The sequence below is a fragment of the Berghia stephanieae genome, chromosome 3, assembly GCF_034508935.2.
Source record: "Berghia stephanieae isolate SIO BIC M18660-M18661 chromosome 3, UCSD_Bste_1.3, whole genome shotgun sequence".
NCBI lineage: Eukaryota > Metazoa > Mollusca > Gastropoda > Nudibranchia > Aeolidiidae > Berghia > Berghia stephanieae.
In genome coordinates, this window is record NC_088362.1 from 3,437,056 (window position 1) to 3,454,555 (window position 17,500).

The 17,500-nt window shown below is 37.8% G+C and overlaps 2 protein-coding genes across 4 annotated transcripts in view; one reads left to right on the forward strand and one right to left on the reverse strand.

Moving 5' to 3' along the window:
* LOC144967033 (uncharacterized) overlaps positions 1-4,584 on the reverse strand; it is a 6,408-nt gene extending 1,824 nt beyond the window's left edge. Inside the window, exons 1-3 of one of the 2 annotated variants that reach the window (XM_078903785.1) lie at positions 3,851-4,584; positions 2,734-2,875; positions 1-2,076 (exon numbers count right to left, since the gene is read on the reverse strand). The exon at positions 1-2,076 is cut by the window's left edge and continues 1,824 nt beyond it. In XM_078903785.1, the coding sequence (XP_078759911.1) occupies positions 1,321-2,058 (738 nt within the window). In that variant the 5' untranslated portion in view covers positions 2,059-2,076; positions 2,734-2,875; positions 3,851-4,584 and the 3' untranslated portion in view covers positions 1-1,320. Of the gene's footprint in view, positions 2,077-2,733 lie in introns of both variants that reach the window. The other variant, XM_078903786.1, reaches the window with a different exon arrangement.
* A 6,071-nt stretch (positions 4,585-10,655) lies between these two features.
* The window catches only part of LOC144967034 (beta-taxilin-like), a 25,356-nt gene continuing 18,511 nt past the window's right edge, over positions 10,656-17,500 (forward strand). The window contains exon 1 of one of the 2 annotated variants that reach the window (XM_078903788.1): positions 10,656-10,773. The gene's annotated coding sequence lies outside the window, so the exon portion shown is untranslated. The remainder of the gene's footprint in view (positions 10,774-17,500) is intronic. The other variant, XM_078903789.1, reaches the window with a different exon arrangement.

The window sequence follows — 17,500 nt, forward strand, 5'->3', positions numbered from 1 at the left end:
TGAAGCTTGAATTTAATCTCATAGTGTTATTCAATCAACATCAGAATCTGAAACCCTTCTTCGTTTGACAGCAGTTGACAAAAAAGATGCTTCTGCCTCATCATCAGTAATCATCCTTAACAAATAAATTTCTCAAAAATAACATCAATCTTTTTGACATAAGAGAGGAATGACCCATAAGGAATTTTACTTTTCATCAACTCCCAGTATGGCCCAGTGATAGATTAAACAGTGAAATAGCAGCAACTAAAGAAATTACCCTACTATCCCTCAAATCTGCAACAATACTTTGAAGCTTTAAATTGTCACCTGAAACTTCATTTTCTAGAAAATCAAGAACATGTTTATGATGGTACAAAAGAGCATGAGCATTTTCAAATATATTATTGAAACGATTACTTCTAAAACTGCAAAACTGAGACTTAATATTATTAGCTTCAGAATAATTTAGCCATTCTTCCCTTGCCCCATTTTTCTCATCCCCCCCGAGGTCCCAATACTTCTGCAGTTAGTCTTATAGCACGTAAGGCTGCACTTTCTTTACCAATACTAGACTGAAAATGATTAAACTTTTGCTGACTGTCCCTCCCAAGTGAACCCCCCACTTTAATTACATCCCTCTCAAATTCTAACACAGCACTCTCAACAGCTTTAGATAGACCAAGCAAAAAATGCGCGTTACAATACAAAAAATGTGTACATAGACCGTCTATATTCCTCATCATGCAAAACACTCTTACGCCATTCATGAATTTTTTTATTTAAAAGTTTCATATTTGCCGCTCTATCGGACATAAGTTTTGTTCTTTAATTTTAAATTAAAAATTTCTTTCTTTAAAATATTACATTCTGATGAATCGACTTTATAGATGAAAACAATTTTTTGGAAGAGACAGACTTTGATAATCTTCTAACATGGTCAACATTAACAATTGTGGAAGAAAGTGGGATGTGGGACTCTGAAAAAGATTCTGGCAATAAAACAGAAGTGATCAATGCAGGGGTACATTCAGGTTTGGCTGGATTCTGAGTAGAAACAGACGTAGAGGGTAGAGGGGTAGAACCAAAAGTGAATGACGATGACGGTAGTGGTGCTGAACATGAATCAGGTGTGGACACATTCCGAGAATTAATATTCGTGGAGAGATGAGGGGTAGAACCAGATACAGTAGAAATGCAGGACGATGGTGGTGGTGGTGGTGAGCTGAGAATCTTAGTAGAAGTAGAAGGTTGACTTGATGATGGTAGTACAGATGAAGGAAATAAAACGGTTGGCTGAGGACTCAGTGCTGGCCAGTCAACAGTAGACGACGGTGGTGGTTAGCTGAGAATCTTAGTAGAAGTAGAAGGTTGACTTGATGATGGTAGTACAGATGAAGGAAATAAAACGGTTGGCTGAGGACTCAGTGCTGGCCAGTTAACAGTAGACGACGGTGGTGGTGAGCTGAGAATCTTAGTAGAAGTAGAAGGTTGACTCGATGATGATAGTACAGATGAAGGAAATAAAACGGTTGGCTGAGGACTCAGTGCTGGCCAGTCAACAGTAGATGACAGTGGGGGTGGTGGTGGTGGCGATGACGAGGGTGGCTTTGTGGCTGTGGCAGGAGGAGAGTTTAGCTGAATTTCCGTCAGATGACAGGGAAAGAAGGGTTTCCTGAGCCATGCCTGAAGTGCTGCTGGGTCCCTGCTGATATTTTTTATCAGCTTCCCCTTCTTTGTTTCTGCAGCGAGATACATGCCTCGCAACTTCTCTCTCGTGCAAATTACAGGAGAAGACGATATGTCTCCTAGAAATTTATGGAAGTCTCCATAAGTATGTCCATGTTTCAGGAGAAAATTGCCGAGGTCCACAGCAATTTCCTTTGACACAACAGTCTTTTTAAAATTGTTCTTCTCCAATGTCATGTCTACACCAATGGCATTGAGGGCATCACTGAGGTGGTGAAGATCCACAGGTGCATTCAAAAACGTTTTATCTTTCCCTTTTGCCGCCTTCACCACCTTCAAAATTTTTCGCCAGATACTATTGACAGGATAACTTGAGTCTGGACTTAACATGGAGAACCATTGTTCCACCTAGAAGGGAAAAAATAACCAGAAAATATTGAAGGGCTTATAACTAATGCATTAGTATATTAGAACAGAAAAAAAATAGAACCTTATACAAAAAGATAACCCTTGATAATACATCAGAATCCAACAAGTTTAAAAAAAGATAAGGATTAGGTATGAAAAAATTAATATACTTTGCTCGAGAGAGGAACACAGGGATGGTTTAGAATTTAATTGTATTCCATAGCAAACATCTAGTCTTGTCTAACCTAGTAAAGACCTTTTCAACTAGTGCTATTATACCAACAGCACATGGCCCATTGCTAATTGCTGACTGTTGCAGGCATGCTTAAATTATATCATAAAAAGAGCCATAAACACGTCTTTTACTTGTCTATGTCACTCAGTCACTTGTAACTACAAACCCAAATAAACTCAACCATACATGTTAACAATAAAATCTACTGGCAACCATCATGAACTTATATGAATCTGAAAGCTCCATAGCGGGACCTTGTGTTTTACAACAAAAAATCAAATCATAAGCTGGTTTAGCCTCACTGTACTGATAATATTAGCGCAGTAAAAAACATCAAAAACAACCAAAATATTTATCAAAAAAATATAATGGTGGCCTGTGACAACGAAAACAGATGTGTCATATATTCATAGAAACCTTACCTCAGACACTGTCGTTTTGGCTTCAAAGCGCAGATGATAAAGCTGGACAAACAGGTGTCACTTGCACAGGTGGGAGTGCAGGTCTACGACCTTTCTCCCTTCATCAAAAATGAAGCCCTGAGACGACTCATTTGTTCGTCATCTGAAAATGGAGAATTAAAATGTTCAAACTTATTTGAGATGTGATAATAATAAATAGTTTCTATACACCGCCTTACCCCGTATTTCAACAAGCTCAACGCGCTAAATGATTACTCATTACCATCAACACTATCTATCAAAACTCAACTGTCAAATTCAAATAGGCAGGATTCAAGAATTTAATATAAATCTAAAACTTATAAACAAGCAACCATCACCAAGTCAATCCCATAGCATCAAATAAAAACAAGCCTTTCTACCAAGTAGTCTATACAGTAAAAGGTTAAAAGTTAAATTTAAACTGGAGTTTGAGTCACTATATTATAATAGTAATAGTTCCATCAATCATGGCATGGGTGAAACTGGATCTTTAAAAAACGATTGAAAAACAAACAAGTTGGATACTACTCATTGATGACACCTGATGAAGAATGGAGCAATCCTGTTAAGATTATTATTATAAGATCAAACAATGTGCACCAGATTTCGTCCCAATTGTCAATAATTTCTTAATGAATGAGCTTGACTTAATCTAAATTTCAGAAAATTGAGAAACAACTAGACTTAGACGTCGATAGTGTGATACTTTCCATTTCCTAGTACTAGTAGGACTCACAATCACAAGCACAAGTCTAGCAGTCAGGACGGACACTGACACGACCAGTTTCTATTATTTTATTTTTCATCTAGAAGTATCAGTGATAATGACACGTTCATTCTTAGCGATCGGTGGGCTCCGATAATAATAATAATAATCATCATGATAATAATAATAATAATAATAATAATAATAATAATAATAATAATAATAATAGCCTTCATGAATGAACACGAATACAAACATTATCCATTAATTCAGAAAAGTTAGTGGAGTGGAGCAAACAGTATCATGATAAGATTAAGACAAGATAGAGAAAAGCTTCGATCTACTCAAACACCGATCATAATAAAATAAAAAACAATAAGATTTACTTACCACATAATTCAAGTAAGTCCATGTCCATAATTGAAACACTTTTGACTATTCTAGATGGCTGTTTGGAAACGTTACAATACAATCGGTCTCGGTCACCGGCAGTGTATCAACTCACGCGTCGGACGGTAGGAGAGAAAGAAAGAGAAAGCGGAAACAAAGGCTTTGCTTTTAAAGATGGCGCTATGTGTTGAATCAAGCCAGCATGCTGGATTTTTGATATTATAGCCTTCAAATGCTGCAGATTTTTATGGTGTAATTTTTTCGCCGTTTATTAACCGTTAAGAGAGTCAAATTTTCAGTCAAAAATAGGGCAAATTCAGTTAAATTTTAATAATATTTTTGTTGTGTTTATAAACGAAAAAATTACACCACACGAAAGGGCATTAAAAGGAGATTCTCCCACACTTGATTTCACAGCTGTTGGTCCGTTCAGCTTTTAGCGCGAGCAGATCTTGTGACGAGACCCGAATTTCGGTCGATCGGTACGCAGTTTTCACAGCGAAAATTTGCAATCGGATCTCTTTATGAGAGCGTTTTTGAATAGCTGTTAAAAAGTTCACATAGCTTGAATAGTTTAAATATTTAGCTCATCTTGTAGAGCAGATATTGAAATATAATATTATCCTTTTTTTTATTAAATAAAGTTTAATTCAAGAGAGAGAGAGACAGATATTAACACCCCACTTTTTGATCGATCCCGGCAAATTCGCCTGCCACACAGCGGTAGTTTGGGATACCTACATTTAGTGGATATTGCTCATTTTTTAAAATGTGAGAAATGGAGCGGATGTCAAAAAGTCTATTCAAAGCTAAAATTATGTGACTCATCGCCTCAAACCGGTATCATGTCGAGGTGATATTTATTATTGCTGGACATTGACTTATAGTTTTAAATTAAATTAAATTGATGTTTATATAGCGCAATATCCACTAAATGTGCTCAAAGCGCTTTACTAGGGGTCCCTGGCCAACAGCAACATTTAACATTTAGGACGGGACATGACGCCTGTTAGGCGATGATACAATTTTTTTTCGTATAGAGACAACGCTGTAAACGGCCAGGTACTCATTTTACACATGAGTATGGTGAGAGAATGTGAGTAAGAGTCTTTTCCGAGGACTCAACTATACGCCGAGCGAGGCTCGAACCCGAGACCTTCCGATCCGAAAGCGAGTGTTATACCACTAGACCACATAGCCGCAAAAGTAATATGACTCTAAGTTTGAGTTTATGGAGGACAAATCACAGACGTGGCCACGTTGACCTTTCCACGCCACTGGCGGTCGGTCAATAGAGCGAAGTTGTTTTGTGCCGCCCTATATTTTCCGTAGATTAGCATGTCAACCAAACAAAAAACTTCAATCTTAAAATTTTGATAAAATTAAAAATTTAGCACATACTGCTTTTTGTTTTGAATTTAATATTTGATGACTCGTGCGTCGCTCCGCGAAGGTGGCGTCAACTCGGCACGTTTCATCTTTCCCCCGTTGCCTGCGCGGGTGACAATGAGCGGAGGGTGTGGTGTGGTGGGGAAGTTTTCTTTGTTTATATGAGCCAGTCTTCGTTTGGCCGTCCTGTCCTTATCCTATACTCTGTTGTACCTTGAAGAAAGTTAGTTACCACTCCCCAATCTCCCTCCACCCTCCCTCCCCAACTAACTATTGTCTTTCACTGCTAAAATAATTAGGCCAAGACGGCCAATCCAGCGATGCACGCCTTGAGGTCCTACTTGGGATAAATTAAAACCATATCAGTTTTATCACTGAAAGAAGAGGCTTTGCTTCACTTAGATATACGGATGAAGAGAATGGCAATAAATATATATTTTATCATTGTTGGTTTTGCTTAAATATATATTAAATATCAAAAAGAACAGTAAACAAAGTATGCACCGAGAAGAGCCCCATGGTACTATAAATAAAAATCCCTGACCCCACGGAGTCCTTCATCCCCGCACACTCCCAACGATCCCTACTCAACTTGTATTGTGTGCATTGTCTAATAATAGTATAATTATAAAGATGTCGCTGATTGTGTGTTAAGTTAACAAGTGCTTTGCGTTTGGAATTTAATGTGGATTTTTAAATTCAATTATTCTAAAGATGTGTGTCATACCGTTAGTATTCAGAGAAAATGTATTATCGCTGTTGTCATTGTTTATGAAACCTACCTGTTTTTATCTTGAATCATTTTATTTTTAAAAGTTATTTCTGTAATTTGTAACCAATCATGAATCATGTTGATTTTTAAATTGATAATCAATTCCGACACTTATCCCCTCAAGAGAAAATAGTGGTGAAAGATTTAGGTCCACACAAACCAGTGAATTTTAACTTAGTTTCTAACACACCGAGGAGACAGCGCCGATTTAATAATGGTTATTTTTAAAATGTTGAATGGCTTACTGCCAGTGAAAGCCGTAAAACGCTTCATTGTTTTTGTTGCTTGATTTTTGGTGATGTATGCTATAACGGACAACAGGAGGATTCAGTGATATTGCGCACATCTCTCAGGCTCTGAAGAAACATTCTGAATCAAATAGCCATGTCACAGATGCTGTTAATTATAAACTTTTCAACGTTGTAGATATAAGAAATCAGTTGGAAACAGGATATGCTGCGTCTGTGAGTCGTTATAATGAACAGATGAAAGTTAACAGACAAGTTTTGTCCAAGATAATTGATGCTCTTTTGTGAGTACGTCTCGTTAATATTCTAACACACACACATACACGCACACGCAAATACACGCACATATGCAAACAATTGCAATACCCCCCTCCACACACACACACACACATACACACACACACACACACACACACATACAAAGTAGGTCAAATTAAGTTAAATTAACTAGACCAATAAAGTTTGATTCTGTATTTCGAATTTGTGCCGCCTTAAATACAATGTGACCAACCGCCCCTGTTCCACGCTTAACCTGAATCTTTCTGATTGTGTAATTCGCTTCAACAGTCGTAACGTCACTTCCTCGTAATGACGCATGGTAACTTAATAACTGGTCTAAACTATCGGAACAATGGCGGACGCCCTTATGAAATGTTTCTCCGACGAGCATAAAAGCGTATCCAGAGGAAAAAACAAAAACTTTATAAATCTGATCATGTTCTGACTTTTACACATTCTGATCACAAGACATATGAAAAGTTCTAGCCAGCATGAAGAATAAAAAGTACCGATTTTCTTTGTTTAGAACCACGATGGCCGCCGTTTCTGGGCGACGTGACATAAGACTATTGAATCCAATTCTCATCACTAAGGAGTCTTTGAGAAAACTAGGAGTTTAATTTGATACCAAATTAAACATGTCTGCCCATGTCACTAATGTAACTAGATCGGCTATGTGGTCTTGTGGTATATCACACTCGCTTTCGGATCGGAAGGTCGTGGGTTCGAGCCTTAGTCGAGTCCTTGGAGAAGGCTCTTTACTCACATTCTCTCATCGTACTCAGGTGTAAAATTAGTACCTGGCCGTTAACAGCGTTATATGTGTCCGAAAAATTGTAATTTCACCTAACAGGAGTCGTTGCTGTTGACCAAGGACCAATTGTAAAGCGCTTTGAGCAAATTTAGTGGATATTGCGCTTTATAAATCTCAATTTTAATTTTGATTTTTACGTCCTGCAAAAAAAAAAAAAAGAAAGAAAGAAATAAAGAAAGAAGAAGAAGAAGAAGAAGAAGAAGAAGAAGAAGAAGAAGAAGAAGAAGAAGAAGAAGAAGAAGGAGGAGGAGGAGGAGGAGGAGGAGGAGGAGGAGGAGGAGGAGGAAGAGGAGGAGGAGGAAGAGGGGAGGGGAGGAAGAGGAGGAGGAGGAGGCTGATATAAATAATAAATAAATACACAAATAAATATGTAAATAAATAAATACACAAATGAGTTATATATCAATAAATAGTATAAATAAATAAATAATATATAAATAAATGTGATTGTTTCGCTCACCACGGGGGTTGTAGTTTTGGATCTAAGATTATTTGGGATATTACTTCCCTTTTCACTTTTTACTAGTGCTGGGTCGAGTTTGAAACGATCAAATCGAGCGGGTTTTCGATCGAGTCCTCTAAAATCGAGTCGGTTTCGGGCGGGTTTCGAGTCAGTGACGTCATCGAGCAGTGATTCGTTTGAAAAAAAAAACACGAGCAACTCGTTTGCCACAGGAAACTTCACATACCCTCCCTCTCTTATGTCTGTGGCTGGCTTGACTGCAGCTGGTTATGATGGGGGCTGCCAGATGGCCAAGTTCAAAATTGGTTACTAAGAAACGCTTTTCTATTATTATTCATTTAAAAAAAAATATTTTATTTTAAAAAAATGAAAAGATAAGTTTATCCAACTGTAGTCGATTGTTTTGTTAATCAAAACAAATGAGTTTTTCAAGGGAGTCAGAATGCTTGTGGTGTTTGGCTATTTGGGGTCTATTTGACTACTTGGGCAAGAAGAAATCTGGCTGTCTGGCAGCCTTGATTATGATCGTTCGTCGCATCACACACACATACACACACACACACACACACACACACACACACACGCCATCAAACAGTTGTTGATGGTGAAGGGTTGAGACCCCCCCCCCCCCACCACCATCATCCCGCTGTCACCTTAACATTTCATATTTATGTCGCGCCAAAAGTTGTCGGCCGCCCCCACCTCCCATAATTTGTCACTGGTCGTCATCGCCTCTTGTGTGTGCGGGAAAGGTCGTGCCTTTCATTTCATTATTTGAAAAATAAATGAACAAGAATGGTGTGTTTTTATTAGGTAGGTAGATAATAATAATATTTAGCAGGTTCCACACCCAGACACACACGGATTGCCCGGACACGATGATAACGATGCCGACGACAATGGATGACGATGATGATGATGATGATGATTATCGTGTTTCTGTTTAAAAAATGAAATACTTTAGCAGGTTCCACCCCCACCCCCCACACGGATAGACCGGACCCGAAGATGATGATTGTGGTTTTGCTGGCTGTTACGGCTGTGATGAGGATGATGATAATGATGATGATGATGATGACGATGGCGCAGATGGTGATTATTTGTTCGGTCGCTCAGTGGTACGGTGTCTCTTGTCACAAAATCAAGCCTTATCAATGGCCGGATGAGTGACAGTGATTGTTGAAAATTGTGATCCAGACGTTAAGTCCGTGTGTCAGGCACTTGACTCAGGTGTGAATGTATTCTTATCTTATAAGCAATGACGGGTATTGTAAAGAGCTTTAATACAAAAAGACTCCAAACAGCGATCGGTACCTACTGTACGAAATGGATGTCTGGTCGATATGGCGTGCCGGAGGAATAAATTAAATAAAATATTGTGAAGTTCATTGAGCATGGTAAATCCTTGGAAATGCGCTTTGAACTAATACACCTGCTAGACAACTCCGATTCCAATATAAACGACTGATTAATATTCCCATATATAAACTATAGTTAGCTGAAAATCTTTCTTTGTCGGGACTCCAAAAGTATGGAACGAATTAGACAAAGAAATCAAAGGGTCTTTTAGGAGCACTGATTGATTTTAGATTGATTATTACATTGAAATGTGTTGATATTTATTTTATCCATTATTATTAGGGTGGTGGTGATGATGATGATCCCGCTGATATGATGGTGATGATAAATAAATTAAACATAATTCCCTTTATTCATCCCATAGGGGAGATTCGTCTTTTGGGTCTATTCTAAGGGAAGACTGGAATAACCCAAGCGATAGCCGCAGTGCAGCGCCGCAAATTTAGTTAGGGCAAGGTGACTTGCTCAAGACCACTCAGCGGCGGGTGATCGAACTCGGTACCTTTCGGGTGCCAACCAAAGACCGTACCGCTGCCCCTGATGATGATGATGATGATGATGTTGATGGGAACTAACAAAGAATACACAGGCATCTAAAATTGAAACATTCCATATTCAAAGCTAATGTTTTACTTTAAAAAATTGAGCTTTACAATATCCACTAAATGTGATCAAAGCGCTTTGTAAAGGGGTCCCCGGTCAACAGCAACATTTGATATGTAGGACGGGACATGCCGCCTGTTAGGCGATATTACAATTTTTCAGACAAAGACAACGCTGTTAACGGCCAGGTACTCATTTTACACCTGAGTACGGTGAGAGAATGTGAGTAAAAAGCCTTGTCCAAAGACTCAACTATGCACCGAGCGCGAGGCTCGAACCCAGGACTTTCCGATCCCAAAGCGGGTGTCATACCACTAGACCATTATAGTGCACGAGACCCATGGTCGACTAGAGTACTACCTATAGTTACGTCATGACTAGACCACATAGCCGCACTACTGTAGGAGTGTTCATTGATAGAGGGATGCGTGTGTGTCATAGAAATAGCCTTAGTGTGTGTGTGTGTGTGTGTGTGTGTATGTGTGTGTGTGTGTGATAGTCAAACTTTAGTAGGTTTAATGAAGTCTTGTCACACACGCGTGATACACCTATACGAATTTCCCTGCCACTGCCACCCAGACACACTAACATCTGACAAGGAGTGAGGGCTGTGGAAGAACCACAGACTACCGTGTGCAAACATTGGCGATTGGTATCGGATGGCAAACTGTGATCGTTTGAATTTGAAATGATTCGAAACACTCGTTACCCCTCCGCTCGCTCGAATCCTGATCGTCTCAAGCTCGTCTCACGTGTCAAGATCGTCTCAAGCTCACAACCCGCCTGATCGTTTTACGATCGAGTAATCGTTTTACTAACTCGCTCTTCCGGCATTGAGATCGAGCACTGACTCGTGGCTTGGCGCTCGATCGTCGATCGAGTAAAAGCGATCAAATAACCCAACACTACTTTTTACATGGCTGATTTTCTACCTGTGCAAGCAAGCTCAAGGAATTCAACAATTTCGTATTGACGTTCCTTCCCAATACTCTACCGGTAAGGTCATCGTTTATTTCATGTAAGATCTAAATCTAGCATTTCTAATATGTTTATAATAATTTTTATCAGTCAGCTAACTTGTACTTCACTGAAAAACAAAATGTTAGTGAGTGGAGTGGTTTGAGTTTGTTATTTCTCTACACTACACACGAAGCCTTTTCTTAGTCTTAGGTAGGCATCAGAAATCAGAAGATTACCAAGAATTGATGATTAAAAAAAAGTCTCAGTTTGTGTAAGCAGTTCTAAACTCAGTCAGTTTAGAAATAAAGAAATTGATCTCACTTCTTTATTTATTGACAATTATTGAAATTGAATTGATCTCTATTTATTAATTATTTACGGCATTTCCTTTGAACCGTGTAAACAACAAAATTTCGTTTTCATTCGACTCAACGGGTCAGATTGACCGGTATTTTTTAACGAACTAAAGTTCTGAAAAATCAAAATGTTTCTTAGAAAGTTGAAAGATGCTAGTTTTTGAAACAGAGGTAGGTTTTAAAAAAAAACTTTATATTTTACGTGAACGCATGCTCAAGGCGAGTTGGACGTGCAGCGGAGGTTGGTAGGCCAAAGGCCCACCTCTCTACTTGCACAAAAAATTGAATTTCATTGAAAAAATGAAAATAAGATAGGGCTTGAATTTGAGCTTGAACTTGAAAACACAAAAACTGTGATACACAAATTATCCTGATATCTCAATTGGTTAAAAAGTTATCGCCAAAAATGTGCCTTGAAAAAGGGTGACTCTTATAATTGGAAATCCGTCAAAAATCTGTGACCGATTTGATTACACCTCGAGGCTCGAGGCTTAAGTTTAAGTGGCCACCAATCAGTGATTTATTCATCCAATCATCTTGAAATTTTCACAGTAGATTTATGGAAATGTCTGGATTTTTGTAAAGTCAAAAGTTTGCTTTTTCAATTTAAGAAGCCTTTTTTAATCCTAAAGTCATGACATCTACCCCATCTTTGACGACATCATTTCAATGTAGAATGAAATTTTAAAAATCAGTTGCTGTATCAATAATATGAAATCAGTTCATTTAAAATGTTCAATTTTAAGTTCAGAAATAGCAATATATAATACTTTTAAAATAAACAATCTATAGGAGGTCATAAAAACTTGTTGGAGATATCAATTTTGTGAATTCTGTAAGCGTGGCAACAGAAAATGAAGACAATTTAGTTGGGTTTATTAATACGGACAGAGTGCAAAACATTGAAGTGTTAGTGTAAGCCAGCCTCATTGTTGATTCCCCAAGAAGTTGAGAGAGAAGATTCTGCACAATAGTCACTAAGTTTGATATGGCTCAGTGCGGCTATGTGGTATTGTGGTATGACACTCGCTTTCGGATCGGAAGGTCCTGGGTTCGAGCCTCACGCTCGACGCATAGTTGAGTCCTTGGAAAAGGCTCTTTACGCACATTCTCTCACCGTACTCAGGTGTAAAATGAGTATCTGGTCGTTAACAGCGTTGTATTTGTCCGGAAAATTGTAATATCGCCTATCAGGCTCAGACGTCATGTCCCGTCCTACATGTTAAATGTTGCTGTTGACCAGGGACCCCTTGTAAAGCGCTTTGAGCACATTTAGTGGATATTGTGCTATATAAAGCTCAATTTAAAAAATTTATTTTGTTGTTGTTTTTAGTGCGACCAATTAGCTGATCTCTCTCTCTCTCTCTCTCTCTCTCTCTCTTCTCCCCTCTCTCTCTCTCTCTCTCTCTCTCTCGGCTTGGTGGAGGGTGTCGTGTCAGTTGGATCCCGAGTGTGACACTGACCCCCTGACTTTTTATTCTCTGTTTTCATATGGCACTTTTCCATACCTTATATTTCAAGGCATTTTCCTACAACATAATCAATGCAGGAGCGTTATTGAGTACAAGATTTAATAGAATAGAATTGAATAGATCGTATCGACGTCACTTGATTATGCCACTGGCCTGTCGCCGAGTCTTTCCAGTCACTGAATGTCTTGTTCACAACTGATCTAATGCATTTACCTGCCTGATCTTGTGATCAGGGGCTAGTAGACAGAAGTATAAATGTTTTTCTCATTGGATCAGACACAACTTAACGAAAATTATCATATTCCTCTTGATTCAGCTCCTTTCTCAACACATCCAGCTTATACTCGTATTGGTTCACTGAGACCAATTTTCAAGACTTTATTTGTATGACGTTCTGATAATTCCTTGGAAGTTCTTTCTAATTTCCTTTTCAATCCTTTATATTCCTTCTTATTCTTATTTTGACTGTTAAATTTATATTTTCAATTTTAGGCCTCTTATACATATTATGCTGTCTCTCAGTTAACTATTTTTGGTTTCTGAAAATTTTGTTTTAATATTTATTTATTTTCTTCATATTAAAAATCTACCACCACATTGTCATCATCCTTCTCCTCCTCCTCCTAACCATCATCACTACCACCATCATTATTAATACCACCACTACAACCACCACTATGTCTACTACTCCACCATCACTATTGGCTGTCCTTCCACAACTAAATCACCACTACCACCACATCATCATCTTCACTATCTCAACTCCCTAACCAACATCACCACCACATCCTCATCACTATCACTGCTACTACACCAACAGACACATACATCATCATCATCATCATAATCATCAAATGCAATTCTACAACCTCATCATCATCACTGACACAACCACTTTATCATTATTACTACCTCCACTACAGCAACCACAATCACATCACTATCACAACTACTACAAAGACAACAACATCACCTTCATTATCATACACAATGCTCAATAGGCTATACATTTTGTTTCTTTTTATTACGAACGTTCTAAATGCAATACAACTGCAAATAATGAAAAACAACAAACTACTATCTGCAGTACTACTGCAAATAACAAACAAGAACAAAAACTGCAAGATACAGAACTACTGCAAATAGCAAACAAGAACAAAAACTGCAATACACAGTACTACTGCAAATAACAAGCAAGAACAAAAACTGTATGTTCCCTGCAACAACCACAATCAAAGACAAAGACAACAACATCACCTTCATTATCATACACAATGCTCAATAGGCTATACATTTTGTTTCTTTTTATTACAAACGCTCTAAATGCAATACGGCTGCAAATGATGAAAAACAACAAACTACTGGTATGCTCCCTTTTATTTTCGTCACCTTCTTGCAAAGGGACCGAAAACAAAAAAAAGCCAAATCAAAATAAAATTATTTATCCACGTTCGATTGATGACAACCCCGCTCTTTGTACTCAAACAAATACGTCATATCAGACACCTATATTTATATGGCAGTTTACTTTGTTTGAAGAACACCATGGCAAAGTCATTCAGTTGGTCATATTTTTTCCTCTTGATTTTTTCTTTTTTTTAAAAAACCAGGCAGATGCTTGTCAGTGCAGACACTGGACACCATTTTGTAGTGTAAGGCATGATGGGCAATCTGTATGCTCCACATCCCTTGCTTGTACCAATCACTTGCCTAATCTCATTTGTTTGTTTGTTATGATTACCATCATAAATAATATCATTTATTTAACAATATAGCATTTTCGACATGTTTTTTTTTTCCTGGTTCTTTTAGTGGATTATTTTGCTAAAGATTATTCGAAAGCACGTCTTTTCTAGCACAGGCAACGTGCTTGAAAATCGAACAAATTTATTCGATCATGTGTGTGGATTATCTAGGTTTCCTTCGTTTAATAAAAGTAATCAAACAAAAGTTATGTGATGCTCAACTAGTCCTCTGTTTAAGTAGACACTTGGCTCAGGATCGGAGAGTGCCAGTCTTAGTTAAGTGTATATGGTTTACCTTACTTACCATACAAACTTTAAGATATGTTAAATAGGGCAGAGTTGAAAAATCTTTGAATATGAGAATAGTGTTTACGTATTGTGCATTTTGTTTATACAGCAGCGAGTACTGTCTGTTTTTTTCCCCTACTTTCTTTTCTCTAAATAATCAGCTTAACTCACTCAACCCTAACACCGACTATATCCAGAGTTTACTCGGGTTTCTTTTACCCCATGCCTATTTCTTACATTTTTATGAGACAAATTTTAGGCGTTGTTGGGTGGTCTCGTAGTCTATAAAGAGTAAGTTTATTCATTAATTTAAATATTGATTATAACGTTGCTAGTATGGTCTAATCGGCCATCATCAGATTTAAGGCTAATTATTGTATTTAAAGAATTGTTCATATTATTTTCAAAATCTTACTCATTTTGGGTCTTCATATATAATAGTACACATTTTCATGGACTAGGGTTGGCAGCATTGTAACCTTTATTTCTTTAGACAATCAGGAATATTATTGACTTTGTTTTGTCTTTCAAGCCTATAACAGGGAGGCTAAATTTCTTTCAAACAACAATTTCTCTAGTTATTTATTTGGCAATTCTATAACTGCAGGTTTGGTTGTTTTCTTCCACCAAATGAACAGTTACAGCATTGTGACTATGGCTTCAATGAAGCTTGAGTCCCATTGCTATGCTATAACTGCTGTCGTTGTGAAACGGTAAGACACAATGAAGTAAAATAAAAGCTGCCTGTATCAAAACATTTTCTTCTAACCACTCTCTATTTGGGATACAAATGGCCAGTCGAGTATTTAATAGTCATTCAGATCTAGTCTATAGCAAAGTATTTTTCCACAAGATCTCATAGACCCAGCTACCCAATGACTGCTGAGTGGCCAAAGAGAGTTGGAAAAAAATATCGAGGAAATACGGGATGGATTTTTGTTCCATTGTAATAATTTAAGAAAAGGTGTTGAACATCTTTCTCTAGTGTGAGTGGTCTTTTTTTTTTTTTTTTTTCAATTCAACACCAGCTTCAAGATAAGACGAATGAGAAGTTGACAATAAGCATCAATAGAAATTTGCTCATTATTCTATTAATGATAATAAATAAGATTATTGATTCTTATGAAGAAGGAGGGGAGGGAGGAGGAGACGTAAATGTCTGGATTAAATACCTACTGTTTGCTTAGCATTTTCCCCAGAGTTAAAACATAAATCTGGCATATTTAGACTTGAAAATAGAAACTACAGTAAGTGTAATAAGATAGATTATATGAGTCACTGGTGATTTAGGTCAGTTTTCAATATTCATATTGGTGTCGATGAAATTGTATATGTAACAAGAGAACATTTATAGAAAAAATGTATATTATTTACATTGGCCGCTGCATAGTAATAGTATTGTTAGAATGAAGAACGCGGTGAGTCGCAACTAAAGGAAAACATTTCCATTGGATATCATCGCAATTATATACCGTTATTGTAGATGGAATCACATTTCAATTGTCTGTGACATAAATAATAATGTGAAATTGAATGTAAGCTTCAATTTAATTACAAAAGACACATTATATTGAAGCTTACATTCAATTTCACATAATTATTTATTTCTTCGAGCTTCGAGCAGCTACATTTCAATTGTCTGTGACAAGAAAGTAACTGGCCGATTGATGTGTATTCATCACAGAAAAAGGATTGCAAGCAAATTATTGTGATGTGTTGCACTTCGTTAGACAAATTTATTCTTCCTTTTCCACATTTTCAGGATTGTGAAAGACTTTGAATTGTTGGATGTAAACGCGCCTTATCGGGTTCAGTGTTTTAACTCTCGAGTTCACCATAGTTTTTTAAATTTTTATTTGAGATTTTTTTTTATATAGCGCAATATCAACTAAACGTGCTCAAAGCACTTTACAAGGGGTACCCCAGCCAACAGCAACACGTAATATGTAGAACGAGACATGACACCTGTTTGGCGATATTACAATTTTTTTCGGACAGAGACAACACTGTTAACGGCCATGTACTCATTTTACACCTGAGTACGGTGAGAGAATGTGAGTAAAGAGTCTTTTCCAAGGACTCAACTATGCGTCGAGCAAGGCTCGAACCCAGGACCTTCCGATCTGAAAGCGAGTATCATACCACAAGACCACACAGCCGCACATAGTTGAAAAATAGGATGAAATGATGCATAAACGGTGCGACTGATTCTGTCTTTAAATTTCGGCAGTGGGAGTATATCTTTCAAACGACACACGGAGGCTTGAGTTGGTGGACAAATCTGACACTGTCAAAGAATTAATGGACATGTTTGTTTTGTATTCCATTGAGCAGAGGGCAGGGCGTCCACCACAGATCTCCATCTGGGACGGTCTCTGGCTATCACTACCACCTTTGCCTTCCCCACGACATTTTGACACTTAGTCTTCGAATAGAGATTTGTTTTATTTGTGTTATGAATTTGAATGAAATCCAATAAAGAGTCCCAGAGACGCAAGCCGAGAAAGAGCGGCGCGTTTTTATTTATTTATTTATTTATTTTTGTGACCACCTGAAATACATTATATCCCTCCCCTATCTATCCCCCCCCCCCCCCCCCCTCTATCTCCCCTATTTCTCCCCTCTCTCTTTTCTCTCTCTCTCTCTCTCTCTCTCTCTCTCTCTCTCTCTCTCTCTCTCCCCCGCCCCTCTCCGTTTATTTATTTATTTATTATTTTTCCCCGTATGCATATATATCTACCTGTCTTTGCTCTCTTAATTTATTGCAGTCAAGACCATTTATAACGGGCCATTATAGATGCATCTGACTGGTGATCCGGTTATAACAGGATTAATTTATAACCCTAATATTTATAACCGGGTCTTCTCAAATCTGTAATAGGGATCCTGAGGCTTTTTAAAT